Source organism: Rhynchophorus ferrugineus, unplaced genomic scaffold, assembly GCF_030347505.1.
Source record: "Rhynchophorus ferrugineus isolate W39M unplaced genomic scaffold, kcgeb_rfMv2 rfM3, whole genome shotgun sequence".
Lineage (NCBI taxonomy): Eukaryota > Metazoa > Arthropoda > Insecta > Coleoptera > Curculionidae > Rhynchophorus > Rhynchophorus ferrugineus.
Window position 1 is genome coordinate 14,140,098 of NW_027472582.1, and position 14,907 is coordinate 14,155,004.

Here is a 14,907-nt window from a genome sequence, read left to right on the forward strand (position 1 = left end):
TTTTTATATTTGTTGCAAAAAATATATCGATATTTTTTAAAATATAGATAGGTATTTATTTTTTGGCGGCCAACACCCCTATTCTACCAACAAAAAAAATAGAAGAGTCTAGTTCACATAACTTTAAAACATTTACGTATATATTATAAAGAATATAATATATATTTAAGGACCTAACCATAACTTTCTCTGTAGCCATAACTCGACGTAACCTCTAGTTTATGGGCTTATTTTTTTGTAATATACATATATATATATATTTAAAAAATGTATTCATTTTGTAAATATAATACCATAACGCCAATTTTAAATAAAAGTACATTCCTGTGTGGACTGCGAAAAAATCTTTCAACTAGTTTTTGCAAAACAAATATAACGAGAATAGAACTTACAAAAAGACTATCAAGATTAAATGTTTTATTCCCTAAATATATAGGAAGTAATACACATGACACTATATCTTCCATACAATTAAAGAAAAGATTAATTCGTAAGAAGAAAACATTAGAAGAAGATGCTTTAACACCAGGGGTTTTTCCTGTTGTTGCTTTTGCAACTGCCGAAGAGTATAATTTAGAAAATTTGAAAATAGGTTTAAAGCAACAGGATTTATATGATGCTTATCCAATACCTAATGATAATAATGTTATACATGCTGTATGTACACAAGGATATTAAAAGTTTCAGTAATTTTATTTTTCAATGTTCTAGATTGCAAAATATAGAGTGGGAAAAGAGCCAAGGGAAATATTTTTCTTTAGAGATGGAAGTGTAATTTTATGGAATATAACAGATTTGGAAAGTAGTAATGTGCTTAGCTTTCTAAGGCAATATGAAATTGATAGTTATTCGCAAAGACTAGTACATTCAGAAAGTGAAATAATGAATTATATCTATCATAATAATGAAGAGTAATAACAATATTATAGAGTTTATGCTATCATAACAATTCTTAAATTTAAAGGAAACCAAGTTGTCTTAACAAAGAAGGAAATTTTGAGCTAAATCCTAATTCTGAAATAGAGAATATTCCTCTAATTAAGTACACATTTTCAAATGCAATGTTGCAATCTGTAAAGCTTGGTATATGGGAAGCTTCTTTAGAAAAATATATAGATCAAATTGAGGGCATAACAGAAGATCTGAAAAAGTAAGTAACCTATATTATTTAATGGAATTATGATTAGGCAATTTTAGAGGTAAAAAAATTAAGTTGTCACGAGAAGAAGTTCTTCGAAAACATGGAGAATTGTTTGCCCTTAGGCATTACCTAAATTTAAGTTCAGATGTATTAGATACCCCTGATTTTTATTGGGAAAATGAAAAACTAGAAATACTGTATAACCAAGTTTGCATATATTTCTGCATTAACAAAAGAACAAAGGTATTTATATTTACGAAAATGTATATGATTTTCAACTGAAAAAGTAATCATAAACAGTTTTTAAAATATATTAATTAGAATAAAATTAAAATAACATAAAGATATATATTATAATTAAAAAGCCACTATCTCAATTCTTATTTTTAGGTAATGAATGAAAAGATTAACCACTGTGTCGCCCTAATTGAACTAGTATCTCACCATTTAAGTGATAAACACCATATACGCTTAGAATGGATGATTATCATACTTATTATGGTAGAAGTAGGATTTGAAATAATTCACTACATAGACAGATATATGCATTAATATTAATAAATAATAAGTGTATCAATAAAGTTTTGAATATTTTAAAGCAATTAATTACATTTAATGCAACTAAATTTATTTCTGAAAAACAAAGCAGTTTATATCATTAAAAATTACAAACTATAAACAAACTTACCATAAATATAATTATTTAAAAGCAAAATTTACGATTCAATAATTGATTTTAAAAATGTGGTACCATTAATCAATTTAGTGGTAGCTATTACAAACTCTACATTAGAATCTTCTTGTTGTGATAAAAATCTCAAAGCTGAAATCTGAAAGTATAAATGATTTAATGTGCAGACCTACACAACAAAGTTTAATAAAATCTATAATCCAACAAAACTCTAGATTACCTCTGCAAATGTACATCCACCTATGAAGAAAACTAGTACTACTTTTGGTGCATCCATATTTTGAACTACATTTGATGGAACTTCTGGTGAATCATCTAGAGTCGGACCTATGTTTAAACGAAAATAAAACTATATTTATGTACACAGAATATTCAAAAATAAAAAACAATACAATAAGTCACTAACCTGGTAAAAGACCCAACACATCGTGTAACTGCTTCCATCCCCCATTCTTAGTAACATGTTCAGCTAAACGTACACTCAGAGGAGCATAAATACTGTGAACATAGCAAATATCTGTAGGATTTATTTCAGATGTATCTTCAATAACCAAACGAAGAGTCTGAAAACAAGATAATTATTAATTCAATAATTTATCTTAGGTAATATTATGATTAAGAATATATTTATGACCTAATAAATGTTAGATTTATTAACAATTAACTATATTATAAATACCTTTCTAAGAACAGTGTATTGTCGTGTGCCGGATTGTAATTTCAGTAAACCAACTTTTTCCAATTTTGTTATTGCAATTAATGCTTCTAAACCATATACCTTTAGACAAGAAATAATGCATAAAATAATTAAACAATAAAACATTTTCTTGTACCTGTACTAGCTCCCGCTTATAAGTTTCCATAACTTTTGGTTTCAAACCTGATGAACAAATACATTGAAGGCACATCAGTCTTAGAACTTGCATTAAAGGTTTTCCTTGTGCTATAAGCTCTTCTATATAAGGACTTGATTTATCAACTTCATAACAACTAAGAAACTCTTGTTCAGCCTTTTAAAAATACAACATCAAGTAATGTTTACTTTGGAATATAATTTAACAAACCTTTAAAGTATCAAAAAAGTTGGTCCTATCAGTATGTTCTTTAATACATTCTGCTATAGCAGTAAGATTGGCCAACTGTTTTTTGTTTGCTAATATTTGAGGCAACCTTTGTACATAGAGTTTCATTTCCTGTACTGTTTTATCTTGTGTAAGTTCAACCTGTGTACTAATGATCTTTGCCTGTTTTGACAAATAAGCTGGAACCTTAAACAAAAAATTAATAACAATTTAATATCTGTAAAAATATATTAATTACATACTGCATTAAAACTTTTATCTCTTATTTCAGCAAATAACTTATTTGAGGAATCTAATATCAATAGTTTTTTATCTTCTTTCAAGGATTCTGTGTTTCTCTCATCACTGCTTAGAAAATTATGAATTGGAAAGTGGGCAGCTGAGTTGTCAAGTCCAAATATTTCATCAATTAAACCTAAAAATAACTCATTAACTTAAATATAAAAATTAAACTTGCAAATATACCTTCATAGGTCAACTGTGTAGCTAGTGGTGTTATTAGATCTACTGACCTATCAATTAATAGAATCTGGTCAATACATGACCTTTTATTTATTTTAATTTCCTCTGAGGCATCCTGTTCCCTTTGAAGCCTCTTTACTAAATCCCAAACTTGTTTTGCTGCTGTGCCTAAAACCATTATGTTAATAATATTGAATAAGTAAAACTTAATAATAAAAAAATAAACAAACCTTTTCCCCATACTCTAGATATTGAACCATACAATTTCTCTATGAATATAATTACTTGAGCGGTTTGATAGATATATGTTGGATCATTTTCTATAACATATTCTCTACAACATAATTCTATAAATTTCTATTAAAGTTTTTATTCATAATCCTTTACTTAAAAACTTCTGCTATTTCCATTGACATAACATCTGATTCAAAAGGAAATATTTGGCATTTAAATTCTTCTATAAAAATTATATTTCCAAGCATTCCTTTTTGTTTCAATGCATCTACACACAATAAACTCTTTTTTGGCACGAAAAATAGATGGTACTGTTTTTTGGAATTATGTTTGTTTCTGTTATCATCATGAACATTTTTAGCTTAAAATATATATTACCAATACATAGATCTTTATAAGGAATTAGGTTGTAATACCAATATATTCCATTAAATGTAACTTAGGTCTTGAAATAAATATAATGTGATCAACATCAGTTTCAGGTAATGGAGTTGGCCTTAATGGATACATTTTTTTAACTTGATACTCTTTGAGTAATACATACTTTGCAATTAAACCTACTGGTCCTACAATATTAATTATAATACAAAAATAATTTAATTATGATATAATAAATGTTAATTATTAAATAATTAGAATACCTGCCAGAGCACTATCCCAAACAATTGTTTTGCTTCCTGGACATTTTTGAAGTAATTGTATTAAGTCATCCCTCGCAAGAGTTTCAATCAAAGATAAATCTACTCGCCCTCCTTGCAGATGAGAAGACATTATAAATTTATTATTAATTCTTTAGCTCTACAGTACAGCCTAATCGTATTTTTGATTGTTTATCAATAAATCTAAACAAAATCAGCTGTGGTACAGTTGACCTACTATTGGGAAGATCAGTAATAATAATAAACAACTAAAAGCCAACCTTATTTTAGTAATTTACATATATATTTTCCAAAATTATTTAATAAACGTTCAATATCTGTTACAACGGTCTCAATATCAACATAGATATTCTCAATATCTGTTTTTTAACATGGTGACAAGTGTTTACATGTTGTGTGTTTTATCTACTCCACAAATGTCAATTCTTAATATGCCTCACTCTTTTTGTGTTTTCGTAAAAATTCGCTTTCTTTTTGTGTTTTCATAAACTTTAAAAAAATATGGATATATCTTTTTCGATGTTTTTTAAAAAATATCGATATATGGGACAAAAAAAAATCTATATTTTTTATTTAATATGTATAAAAAATATTTATATTTTACAAAAAAATATATCCTTAAAAAAAACAAAAATAGTGAAATATTAGCTTAAAAAATATATATTATTTCTAAATTTCTTAAAAAGTATAAAGTTAATAACCAATTTTAATATTATTTTTAATGGTTTATTAAAAATGATATTTAATTTATTCTGAAAAAATATCTAAAAATATGGGTTAAAAAATATCGGCCAAAAATATCGATATTTTTTCAGAAAATATCCATATAAAGATATGTCGATATTTTTTCTGCATCCCTAATTTTAATATTGAATAGAAATACATTTTTAAAGGAATTATAAACAGAGAATAAAACTTTTCATATATTAAATATATCTGATAAATAAGATAACTAACTTACTGCAGCGTTAGCGGTATTAACTTGAAACTGTGTTGACAGATGTTTCGTAAACTATTGTAAAAAGAGGTTACTTTGCAAATTATGCGTATTTCCTAATTTACTTTGTACGATATTAGTTTCTCAAAATTTCAGGAATCTCGTAATGTTAACTAATGTCTTATAATGTTCTGTTCTTGATGTTTTGAAGTTTTTGATAGATTTTCAAGTGATTCAAGGGCGAATTACCAGTGGTTTCAAAAGGTAAGAGTTATTTTTAACTTAAACCAAAAACTGTTTTGTCAATGGAAAGTGTTTTGTTTTCGCATCAAAAAGTGCTCACAACTTTTCTATTTTTAGTGAAAATATTGCATCGTCATTCTTTTGACTAAACAATTATTTTTCAAAAATGTCACTAAAACCTAGACAAGTGGATTTTAATGCTACATGGAAGGCAATCAAAGAAACTATAAGAGGTGTAATTACATTAGATCATGTACCACGGACTGTATGGAATGATAGATTTTCGTGAGTATTCGATATTGAATTTTGTTAAATCAAACTAGGTTTTTTTTAAATCTGTAATATATGTATAATAACATAAAATATATAAACTAACATAAATTTTAGGGATGTTTACTCTTTATGTGTTGCCTATCCAGAGCCATTAGCAGATAGATTATATGCTGAAACAAGACAATACTTAATTGACCATGTTGCCCAATTACTTATTAAAGTTCAACAAGATGGTGAACAAAGTTTAGTAAAAAATTATTTTCTCTATTGGACTCAGGTATATACTTTTATATACTTAGTGCAACTCAAATAGTTAATGTTTTGTACTTTATATTTAGTATTCAGCAGGAAGCCGGTACCTACATAGCCTTTATCTTTACTTGAACCAGCAGCATATCAGGACTCAAAGGATGTCAGATGCTGAAATTATTTATGGTAGTATTGATCCCAATGTTGCAATTCAAGGTACATGTATATCTCTTTAAAAAGTTTTGCTAAACAATTATTTCTGTTGTAGGGGATCAAATGGAGATTGGTGAACTAGCTCTTCAAGTGTGGCAGACTAATATGATATCACCCCTAGGTCACAGGTTAGTTAAGTTACTACTAGAGGCTATTGATTTGGATAGAGCTGGACTGCCGCCAAAGATACCCATTGAAGCAGTAAAAGGGACAATACTCAGTTTTGTTGAAGTAAATTATCCAGTAAAATGTCATTACTCTTCTAAAACATATTCATGTCAGGTGCAAGCATATAGAAAGAAGTCACAACTTCAGTTATATGTTGAGCTGTTTGAAATGCCATTTTTGAATGCTAGTGGTGAACATTTTAAAAAGGATGCTGCAATTTTGCTGCAAGAGAGAAATGTTAGTTTATATATGGAAAAGGTAAAAGCAAAAATTGATGAGGAGTTATTTAGAGCTAGACAGTTTTTGTACAGCAGTTCTTTACCTAAGGTTAGTAATGAGATTGGTAATATTATTCTTTTATAATATTTAATTAAAATTTTCAGGTTGCTGACAGGTGTCAGCAACATATGATAGCAGAGCATTTACAGTTTTTGTATAGTGAATGCCAAAACATGGTTAAATTTGAACAAAGGAAGGACTTGTCTAATATGTACGATCTACTTAAGACTGTCCCTAATGCATTAGTGTCATTGGTTGATACAGTTTTTGATCACATTAAAAATCAAGGTTTAGCAGTATGTTGTATTCAATATATACCTGTTATTGCAAGCTAAATTCTTATTTTTTAGGCTATACATAATCTGCAAGGGGACTCAGTCCATATAAATTTTGTTGAGAATTTATTAACCGTTTATAAAAAATATAGAGCGTTAATTAATGAAGTTTTTAAATCTGATCAAAACTTTATGGGGGCACTTGACAAAGCCTGCAATTCTGTTATTAATCACAGACCTAATGATGGCCGATCACCATGTAGAAGTCCTGAATTGTTGGCAAAATATTGTGATACATTACTTAAAAAGAGCAGTAAAGGAATATGTGAATCTGAGGTTTGTATAAAAAGCTTATTTTGCAATAATACATTTCTATATGTATAACCGTTATCTATTGATTCTTGTTCTAATTATGAATGATTTTTAGGTCGATGAAAAACTATCTGAAAGTATAATAATTTTCAAGTACATTGATGATAAAGATGTTTTTCAGAAGTTTTATTCAAGATCATTAGCCAAAAGATTGATTCATCAGCAAACACAAAGTATGGATGCTGAAGAAGCTATGATTAATAGATTGAAACAGGTAAGAAAAGCTATTATAAATAAATTTTAGTATGCCATTAATCTTGTTAATCTATTGCATCTTTTAAATTGCGTATTTTCATTTTAGGCTTGTGGTTATGAGTTTACCAGTAAATTACATAGAATGTTCACAGATATGTCTGTATCTGCTGATTTAAACAACAAATTCCAAACATTTTTAAATAATGATAAAATAGAATTAGGAATAAATTTTGGAATTTATGTTCTACAAGCAGGCGCCTGGCCTTTAGGTCAAGCTGTCGTGACTCCATTTGCTTTACCACAGCAATTAGAAAAAAGCGTGCAAATGGTAATAATTCAAAATTCAAAATGCATCCGAACATATAACACATTGTTGTTTTATATTTTAGTTTGAATCATTTTATCATAATAAGTTTAATGGGAGGAAGTTGACATGGTTGCATCATTTGTGCCAGGCTGAGTTAAAATTAGGTAAACAGACTACTAATCTCATTTTAGAATCGTACCAAAACCATTTTTTTAAGGTTATTTAAGGAAACCTTATGTAGTTACTGTACAAACATTTCAAATGGCCATTCTTCTGTTGTTTGAGAAGGTGGATACTTTATCGTGTAAAGAAATCAAGGAAACACTCCAGTTGAACTCAGAACAATTTAAGAGACACGCAGTTAGTTTGGTCGATTCAAAGTTACTGTTAGCTGACACCGAGGTAGCTACCCCATTTAGGGAAATTATGATAGTTGCATTAATCATGTATTTTTAGGAAATTGACGAATTTGAGACCAATTTACGCTTAAACTTGGATTATTCCAACAAGAGGACTAAGTTTAGGATTACTGCTGCTGTTCAAAAAGAGACGCCCCACGAAGTTGAGCAAACAATGAATTCTGTTGAAGAAGACAGAAAGATGTATTTGCAGGCCGCCATTGTACGAATCATGAAGTCCAGGAAGGTGCTTAAACATAATTTGCTCATACAGGAAGTAAGTACATCGATTAACTGTTTATTTTACGACATTATGCAAAATATTCTTTTTCGTTTTAAAATTGCGGATATAGTAAAACAAAATTTAATGTTTGGAGGATATGTTGAAAGTACTGTCCATCGCAAGTTAATACTTTTGTCAATCTCGAAAGGTTTTGAAATCAACATTGATTTTGATCAGAGTGATAAATCTTTTAACATTGTTCTCTAACTCTCTTGTAAAAATGGCCAGACTAATCGCATTTTATTGGAATGAATGGGAATCAAAAACGTATGTGTATGGATTGTGCTGTATAACTTATTTCTCAGTTATATTTCTCAAGCATTTCAAAATAAAATTTCGAATATTAGAACATTGAACAAGCTATCCTATTTTGTCCTAAGATGGCGAATTTATATTGGACAAAAATCGTTATATTTCGAGGGTATGTTTAAAGTACTGTCCATCGCAAGTTAATACTCTCGTTCATCTGCGAAGATTTTGAACTCAACATCGATTTTGATCAGAACGGTACATCTTTTAACATTGTCCACAATCCTTTCATTTTCTTATTCTCTTGTAAAAATGGCCAGACTAGTCGCATTTTATTGGAATGAATGGGAATCAAAAACGTATGTGTATGGATTGTGCTGTATAACTTATTTCTCAGTTATATTTATCAAGCATTTCAAAATAAAATTTCGAATGTTAGAACATTGAACAAGCTATCCTATTTTGTCTTAAGATTGCGTATTTATATTGAACAAAAATCGTTATATTTCGAGGGTATGTTGAAAGTACTGTCCATCGCAAGTTAATACTCTCGTTCATCTCGGAAGATTTTGAACTCAACATCAATTTTGATCAGAGCAGTACATCATTTAACATTGTCCAAAATCCTTTCATTTTCTTATTCTCGTGTAAAAATGGCCAGACTAATCGCATTTTATTGGAATGAATGGGATTCAAAAACGTATGTCTATAAATTGTGCTGTATAACTTATTTCTCAGTTATATTTCTCAATCATTTAAAAATAAAATTTCGAATGTTAGAACAGTGAACAAGCTATCCTATTTTGTCTTAAGATGGCGTATTTATATTGGACAAAAATCGTTATATTTCGAGGGTATGTTGAAAGTACTGTCCATTGCAATACTTTTAGTGTGCCATAGACAACTATTTCTGTCAATCTCTGAATTTCTCAATTTATCAGTTGCAGTCACATGTATCTATCACTTCCTAATAGATTACATCCAGCTAAATCAACCATCTTCTCAAGTGTCTACAAAAAATATATACAAATTTATAATTATTATTGTGTACAAACAAATATGATGAATAATTTACTTAAGACTTCATTATTTCATACTTAGAAATCGATTTTTGAGTTGGCAACAAAAATATTTTCAGTGTTCTTGTTTTGATTCCTGTATTTTTTGGATCTGATAATTTTTCAAGCACTTCCCCTATATTTTTCGATCATCATTTTGGTCATCATGTTCTTTTATGAAATGTATCCAGTCTAGATATCACTATTATACACCTGAAAAAAAAAAAGAAATTTGAACGCATTAATATAGCATTACATTGTTTTATTGATTTTTAATGTGTTTTTATTACTTGGAGCGACCTGCACTCATAAGGAATATTTAAAGTGCTTTAACGATTAAGTAACTTATGTTGTATGTCGGTTCGGTTTTCTATTTATAATGCGAGTCTAGTTGTAAATAAGTGATTAAATAAATAACAGAATATTGCTGATGAGGAGGTTATTTTATGGAAAAGCCGAATTTATGAAAATACACCGTTTCACTCTGGACAAATAATTTATAAAATCTTTGTTTTAGGTATATTCACAGTCAAAGGTATCATTCGCCCCCAGCGTCCAGCTTATAAAAAAATGTATTGAATCTCTAATAGACAAGCAATATATTGAACGCACACCCCATTCAAGCGAAGAGTACAGTTATGTAGCTTAATTTCATCGATTAGACACTTCACCCTGTACTCGGCATAAAAGGAAAGACATTTAACAGAAATTGGTATTTTTATCCGACTAGATTTTTTTCCCTGATTTGTCAATTTTCATTAAATTTTATTCTTACAAAGTATCGTTCGTTTTTAAGATCCCCGATTTAAATATATTACAATATTGGTGAGGTAGCTAACCTCAAGGTATATTTAAGCTACACATTACACACCCGACAAACAAATCAAATATTAATGTCACTAACTACTGATTAGTTATCACTCTTTGTGGTATATCATTTAATTATTTGATAGGACATGTCGTATTTAAAAACTTGTAATTTTCTTATTGTGACCAATACATGTTAACATTATATTTGCGAGTTGGCTATTTTCTTCATTTAAAAAATCCGACACTTACACTTCGCTGTAGACATTTACCATCATCTTATCTCTGCCCAAAAACTGCTCTCAAAATATCTTTTACAGGACGCTAAATCATTTGTTTGTGTATATTAGTATGTGTGTTAAAGTAAAGTTAGTTCAGTACCGTTACTATGTAATGAAATCTAAAAGGTGTAATTAAAAAAGATGGATTAAATCTGCAAACAAGTAACTTAGTGTGTCACGTAAAATTTATTTATAAATGAACGATTCATGTTAAATCATCTTCTATTTGGTACATTCGATAAGATTATAGGTCAGCAACATTTTCTGTTTATAATAATTTAGCACATGTACTATATTGTAAATACATATAAATTAGTTATTTAATTCAAGTTGTAGGTAAGAATTGTTATTGACCCTTCCTTACTGCAAAATAATGAAACATGCTTATTGTCCCTTTAAACTTACAACTTGAATATTATGATAAGAACTGTTTAACTATTTATATTGTTTTAATAATTATGTAAAATAAATGTTTTTTGTACAGTTTGTTTTTTTATTGTCAGCCTTTGATCCTCCCTGTTTTCGAAACAGTATAAAATATATATTTTTGATATATGGAATATGTACACTTTCAGTATATTTTTAGTTTGACAAAATAAATTGTTACTTTTATATTATTCAATAAAATCAATCAATTACACTTAATGCTTATCAAATCCGTTCATTGCAACTCCATATTTAGAACGCTTTTATTTGAAAAAATAAAAAAGATAACACAACTGATTTTTTTTCCGTAGTGAGAAATTTTGTTGACATTGCAATAAGATACTGTGGTGGTTTTAGGGAGGCTCTAACATTTCTCGGAAGGTACTCTATATGCTTAAGAATGTAAATTTCATTGATGATTGAGGACTTCTTTTATATGCTATGCAACTAAATATACAACGTAAATAAAAAAGTCCATTAAATTTATTTTATTTGTTTATTTAAAGTTTTATATATTCTCAACTTTTATTAAAATGTTTATTAAGGTGAAGGCCCTAATATAAATTAACTTTATCATTATCCAAATTTCATAAAATAACCCAACTTATGTGTGAAACATAACCGAAAACAAATCAAATCTGTTGTCATTTTTTTTTAGGTTTTCTGGCGCCTTTTTAAGTTAGCTAAGAAAAGCGAGTTTTTGTAATTGTTTAAATATATTTGTTGATTTATTTTTAACTATCTCTAAATTGAACTAATTACAAGGCCTCTAAAGCCCGAAGTAATTTGTTAGTAATATTTTTGGTTAACTCACTTGTTTCTGTTTAAATAAAAACAATATACATTTTAAGATGTCTGAAGAAGGCCCTTCTAACAGTAACGTAGGTGAAGATTCTGAAATGGCTGTGTACAGAAAAGAAGCCGTCAATGTTGTAAATTTTAAATTCGGTATGTTTTCAGCAAAATTTATGTGCATTATTTGTATTTAAAATACACATTTTTGTTTTAGTGTATGATAAGGATGATTTAGAATCTGACAAGGGAATAAATTTTAAACCAGAAATGGCCCATCAAATATTTGGAGAAAGGTAATCAATAATTTATTGAAAAGTAAAAAGTTTAATACTTTCTTCTTATAGTGAATCCATTTTTGGATATCGATCCCTTTCTATAAATCTAAATTACTGGCATAATTCATGTAGATGTTATTTAGATATAGAAAGCTCTGGAAAAATTGTTAATGATCATATGAAGGCTGATGATATTGTGAAATCTTTAAATCCTTGGTTGCCAGAGAACTTTACTAGTAGTTATGATGACTTTATTGATATGATGGACAGTGAAGATCATGAACAAATATTTGGAGAAGTGATAAAAACATTTAAAGATGAGAAAGAGAGTAGGTTTAATATGTTTGTTTAATTTTGTTTGTTAATGAATGAATTCATTTTAGTGACTCAGTTTCCTGATCACCATATTAAAGCCACTTACAAAATAACAAAAAACAATGTAGATAATGAAGATTTTAAAGATTTTCATGCTAGATTTGAAACATTCATTGTGTGGTTTATAGATGCTGCAAATTTTATAGATCTTGATGATGATCGCTGGCTTATATTTTATGTGTAAGAAATTTACTATGAATATAAAACACTAGTAGTTATCGAGTATATAAATGTTTTGTCAGATTACTTTATGGTCCTCTAAAAAGAATTTTAAAATATATACTTACATAAGAGCTTGAATATTAATTATTGGATATTGTATTTTCTTGTAACATATTTTATAATTTTAATCTATATGTGTTTATTTTAGATATGAAGAATTTGAACACCCAATAAAAAAAAAACTTTACAGATCACCACTAGGGTTTTGTACTGTTTATAAATTTTATGCCTATCCTAATAATATTAGGCCCAGAATTAGTCAATTCTTCATTTTACCATCTCATCAGAGAAGAGGTCTAGGTACTGTTTTATATGAAACAGTAGCAAGTACATTAAGAGATATGAGCAATGTTATTGATCTAACAGGTAGTAAAAGTATATATTGGTTGATTTGGTTGAATACAAATATTTGGTTTATATTTTAGTTGAGGAACCAACAACATCGTTCCAAAAAATTCGTGATCTTGATGATTGCTTTTTGGTTCATAAAGAATTATCAGAGAAAAAAATTGATTTCTTCAGCGTACAATCCCATGACATATTCAAAATTGCAAAAAAGAACAAAATTGCTAGAAGGCAAACTCAGAGGGTGTATGATATTTTAGGTTTGTATTACTCAGCTACAAAAGGACAATCTTTTTATAATAAATATATAGAATGCATTAGAGAAAGAATATCCAATAACAATGAGGTAAGATGTTGTGCTGGTTTCTTCATCAAAGAATTGTTAAAACCATGTGGTTTTTGTTGTTTTTAGAAACAATCCTCAAGAGCGAGTAAAAGGTTCTGCAATATGAACAGAGCAGCAGTCTCAATTCAAGTTGAAAAAGGTGCTATGGTTGATGCTGAGCACAAAAGATATCTAGAGGATATTGAGCCTTCTGTAAAGTATTTACAAAAAAAATTAAAAGACAAACTAAACAATATTTTAGCCAAAAATTGAAATACATTATTGAGCAATGCAATATTAATACAATATTCTGTACTCGTTTTCTAATATTTTCAACTTTTTATCAGAATATGTATATAATAATATAATATTGCAAAAAACAAATATACAGCTAAATCCATAAGTTCTCCATAACTTAAATCATCCTGGAATATGCCTGAATGGTTTTAATATTTATTACTGTTTTTATTATCTCTGTATTAATTTAAAAATAAATATTTTAGACATATATCGTGGTTTCAGTTTTCCTAAATGTATTCTCAATTATCAACATCTTAACGATTTTTCTTACCGTGATGCTGACATTCGAGGGTTGTTCTGTTTCAATCCATAAGTTCTCCATAACTTAAATCATCCTGGAATATGCCGAATGGTTTTAATATTTATTACTGTTTTTATTATCTCTGTATTAATTTAAAAATAAGTATTTTAGACATATATCGTGGTTCCAGTTTTCCTAAATGTATTCTCAATTATCAACATCTTAACGATTTTTCTTACCGTGATGCTGACATTCGAGGGTTGTTCTGTTTCATTACGTTGGCATTAATAGACTAAATTCCTATAGAAAAAATTTAGCTAACGACTCTATTCCTCATGACAAATAATTTATTTTGAACCCAGTGACTTGTTGATTTAATAAGTTGTAGTAAAATAATATGGTATATAATTAAAACAAAACAATCCAAACGTCCAAATATAGTATTCGAATTCCAAGTTTTTTATTTAACAATAGGCTGGACAAATTCATGAAGCCATCAGTCGTGGCCTTCAGTGAGTCCATAATTGAAGTTGAAAAGGTAGAGTTACTGCAAATAAAATATATAACAAAATGGTTTCAAGACTTTAATAAGATGGTCAGTGCAGTTCAGATACAAACTCTACAGATAATATTTCGGATAACATATTCCCAGTTATTTAGTATCGTATTAAAGAAGTAAATTAATAGTATCTTAGAGTTTGAATTTTTGAAAACAATGCTAAATGAATTAAATATTAATGCATAATG

General features: G+C 28.3%; 4 protein-coding genes across 13 annotated transcripts; 3 read left to right on the plus strand and 1 right to left on the minus strand.

The window, feature by feature from the left end:
* Nucleotides 1–160: 160 nt before the first annotated feature.
* LOC143194300 (required for meiotic nuclear division protein 1 homolog) lies at nucleotides 161–1,739 on the plus strand. The gene is made up of 5 exons (XM_076400992.1): nucleotides 161–657; nucleotides 712–911; nucleotides 965–1,150; nucleotides 1,198–1,384; nucleotides 1,532–1,739. Exons 1-5 carry the CDS (start codon nucleotides 268–270, stop codon nucleotides 1,691–1,693), a joined length of 1,125 nt encoding a protein of 374 aa, XP_076257107.1. The 5' UTR covers nucleotides 161–267; the 3' UTR covers nucleotides 1,694–1,739.
* Nucleotides 1,335–5,320, minus strand: car (vacuolar protein sorting-associated protein 33A). Of its 7 annotated transcripts, none has more exons than XM_076400985.1 (14): nucleotides 5,231–5,320; nucleotides 4,252–4,485; nucleotides 4,027–4,176; nucleotides 3,764–3,971; nucleotides 3,607–3,710; nucleotides 3,380–3,544; nucleotides 3,157–3,329; nucleotides 2,897–3,100; nucleotides 2,666–2,842; nucleotides 2,512–2,610; nucleotides 2,239–2,395; nucleotides 2,053–2,159; nucleotides 1,830–1,971; nucleotides 1,335–1,774 (listed from the first exon to the last, which is right to left on the minus strand). In XM_076400985.1, exons 2-13 carry the CDS (start codon nucleotides 4,379–4,381, stop codon nucleotides 1,858–1,860), a joined length of 1,788 nt encoding a protein of 595 aa, XP_076257100.1. In that variant the 5' UTR covers nucleotides 4,382–4,485; nucleotides 5,231–5,320; the 3' UTR covers nucleotides 1,335–1,774; nucleotides 1,830–1,857. The 7 variants fall into 7 exon arrangements, with proteins under 7 accessions (XP_076257100.1, XP_076257104.1, XP_076257101.1 ...); XM_076400989.1 differs by having other exon boundaries at nucleotides 4,252–4,362; nucleotides 5,231–5,263; XM_076400986.1 differs by lacking the exon at nucleotides 5,231–5,320 and adding an exon at nucleotides 4,530–4,690 and having other exon boundaries at nucleotides 4,252–4,452.
* On the plus strand, nucleotides 5,255–11,339 carry Cul2 (Cullin 2). 2 transcript variants are annotated; one of them, XM_076400974.1, is made up of 14 exons: nucleotides 5,255–5,470; nucleotides 5,567–5,734; nucleotides 5,837–5,999; nucleotides 6,061–6,157; nucleotides 6,240–6,415; nucleotides 6,467–6,679; nucleotides 6,736–6,927; nucleotides 6,982–7,242; nucleotides 7,334–7,492; nucleotides 7,580–7,801; nucleotides 7,863–7,944; nucleotides 7,998–8,182; nucleotides 8,237–8,455; nucleotides 10,286–11,339. In XM_076400974.1, exons 2-14 carry the CDS (start codon nucleotides 5,616–5,618, stop codon nucleotides 10,415–10,417), a joined length of 2,220 nt encoding a protein of 739 aa, XP_076257089.1. In that variant the 5' UTR covers nucleotides 5,255–5,470; nucleotides 5,567–5,615; the 3' UTR covers nucleotides 10,418–11,339. The 2 variants fall into 2 exon arrangements, with proteins under 2 accessions (XP_076257089.1, XP_076257088.1); XM_076400973.1 differs by having other exon boundaries at nucleotides 5,262–5,470; nucleotides 6,061–6,187.
* A 461-nt stretch (nucleotides 11,340–11,800) lies between these two features.
* Nucleotides 11,801–14,131, plus strand: Hat1 (Histone acetyltransferase 1). Of its 3 annotated transcripts, none has more exons than XM_076400999.1 (8): nucleotides 11,801–11,827; nucleotides 12,134–12,230; nucleotides 12,292–12,370; nucleotides 12,422–12,681; nucleotides 12,736–12,907; nucleotides 13,098–13,315; nucleotides 13,375–13,640; nucleotides 13,707–14,131. In XM_076400999.1, the coding sequence occupies exons 1-8, from the start codon at nucleotides 11,816–11,818 to the stop codon at nucleotides 13,890–13,892; spliced, it is 1,290 nt and encodes a 429-aa protein (XP_076257114.1). In that variant the 5' UTR covers nucleotides 11,801–11,815; the 3' UTR covers nucleotides 13,893–14,131. The 3 variants fall into 3 exon arrangements, with proteins under 3 accessions (XP_076257114.1, XP_076257115.1, XP_076257116.1); XM_076401000.1 differs by lacking the exon at nucleotides 11,801–11,827 and adding an exon at nucleotides 11,931–12,070; XM_076401001.1 differs by lacking the exon at nucleotides 11,801–11,827 and adding an exon at nucleotides 11,945–12,074.
* The last annotated feature ends 776 nt before the right edge of the window (nucleotides 14,132–14,907 follow it).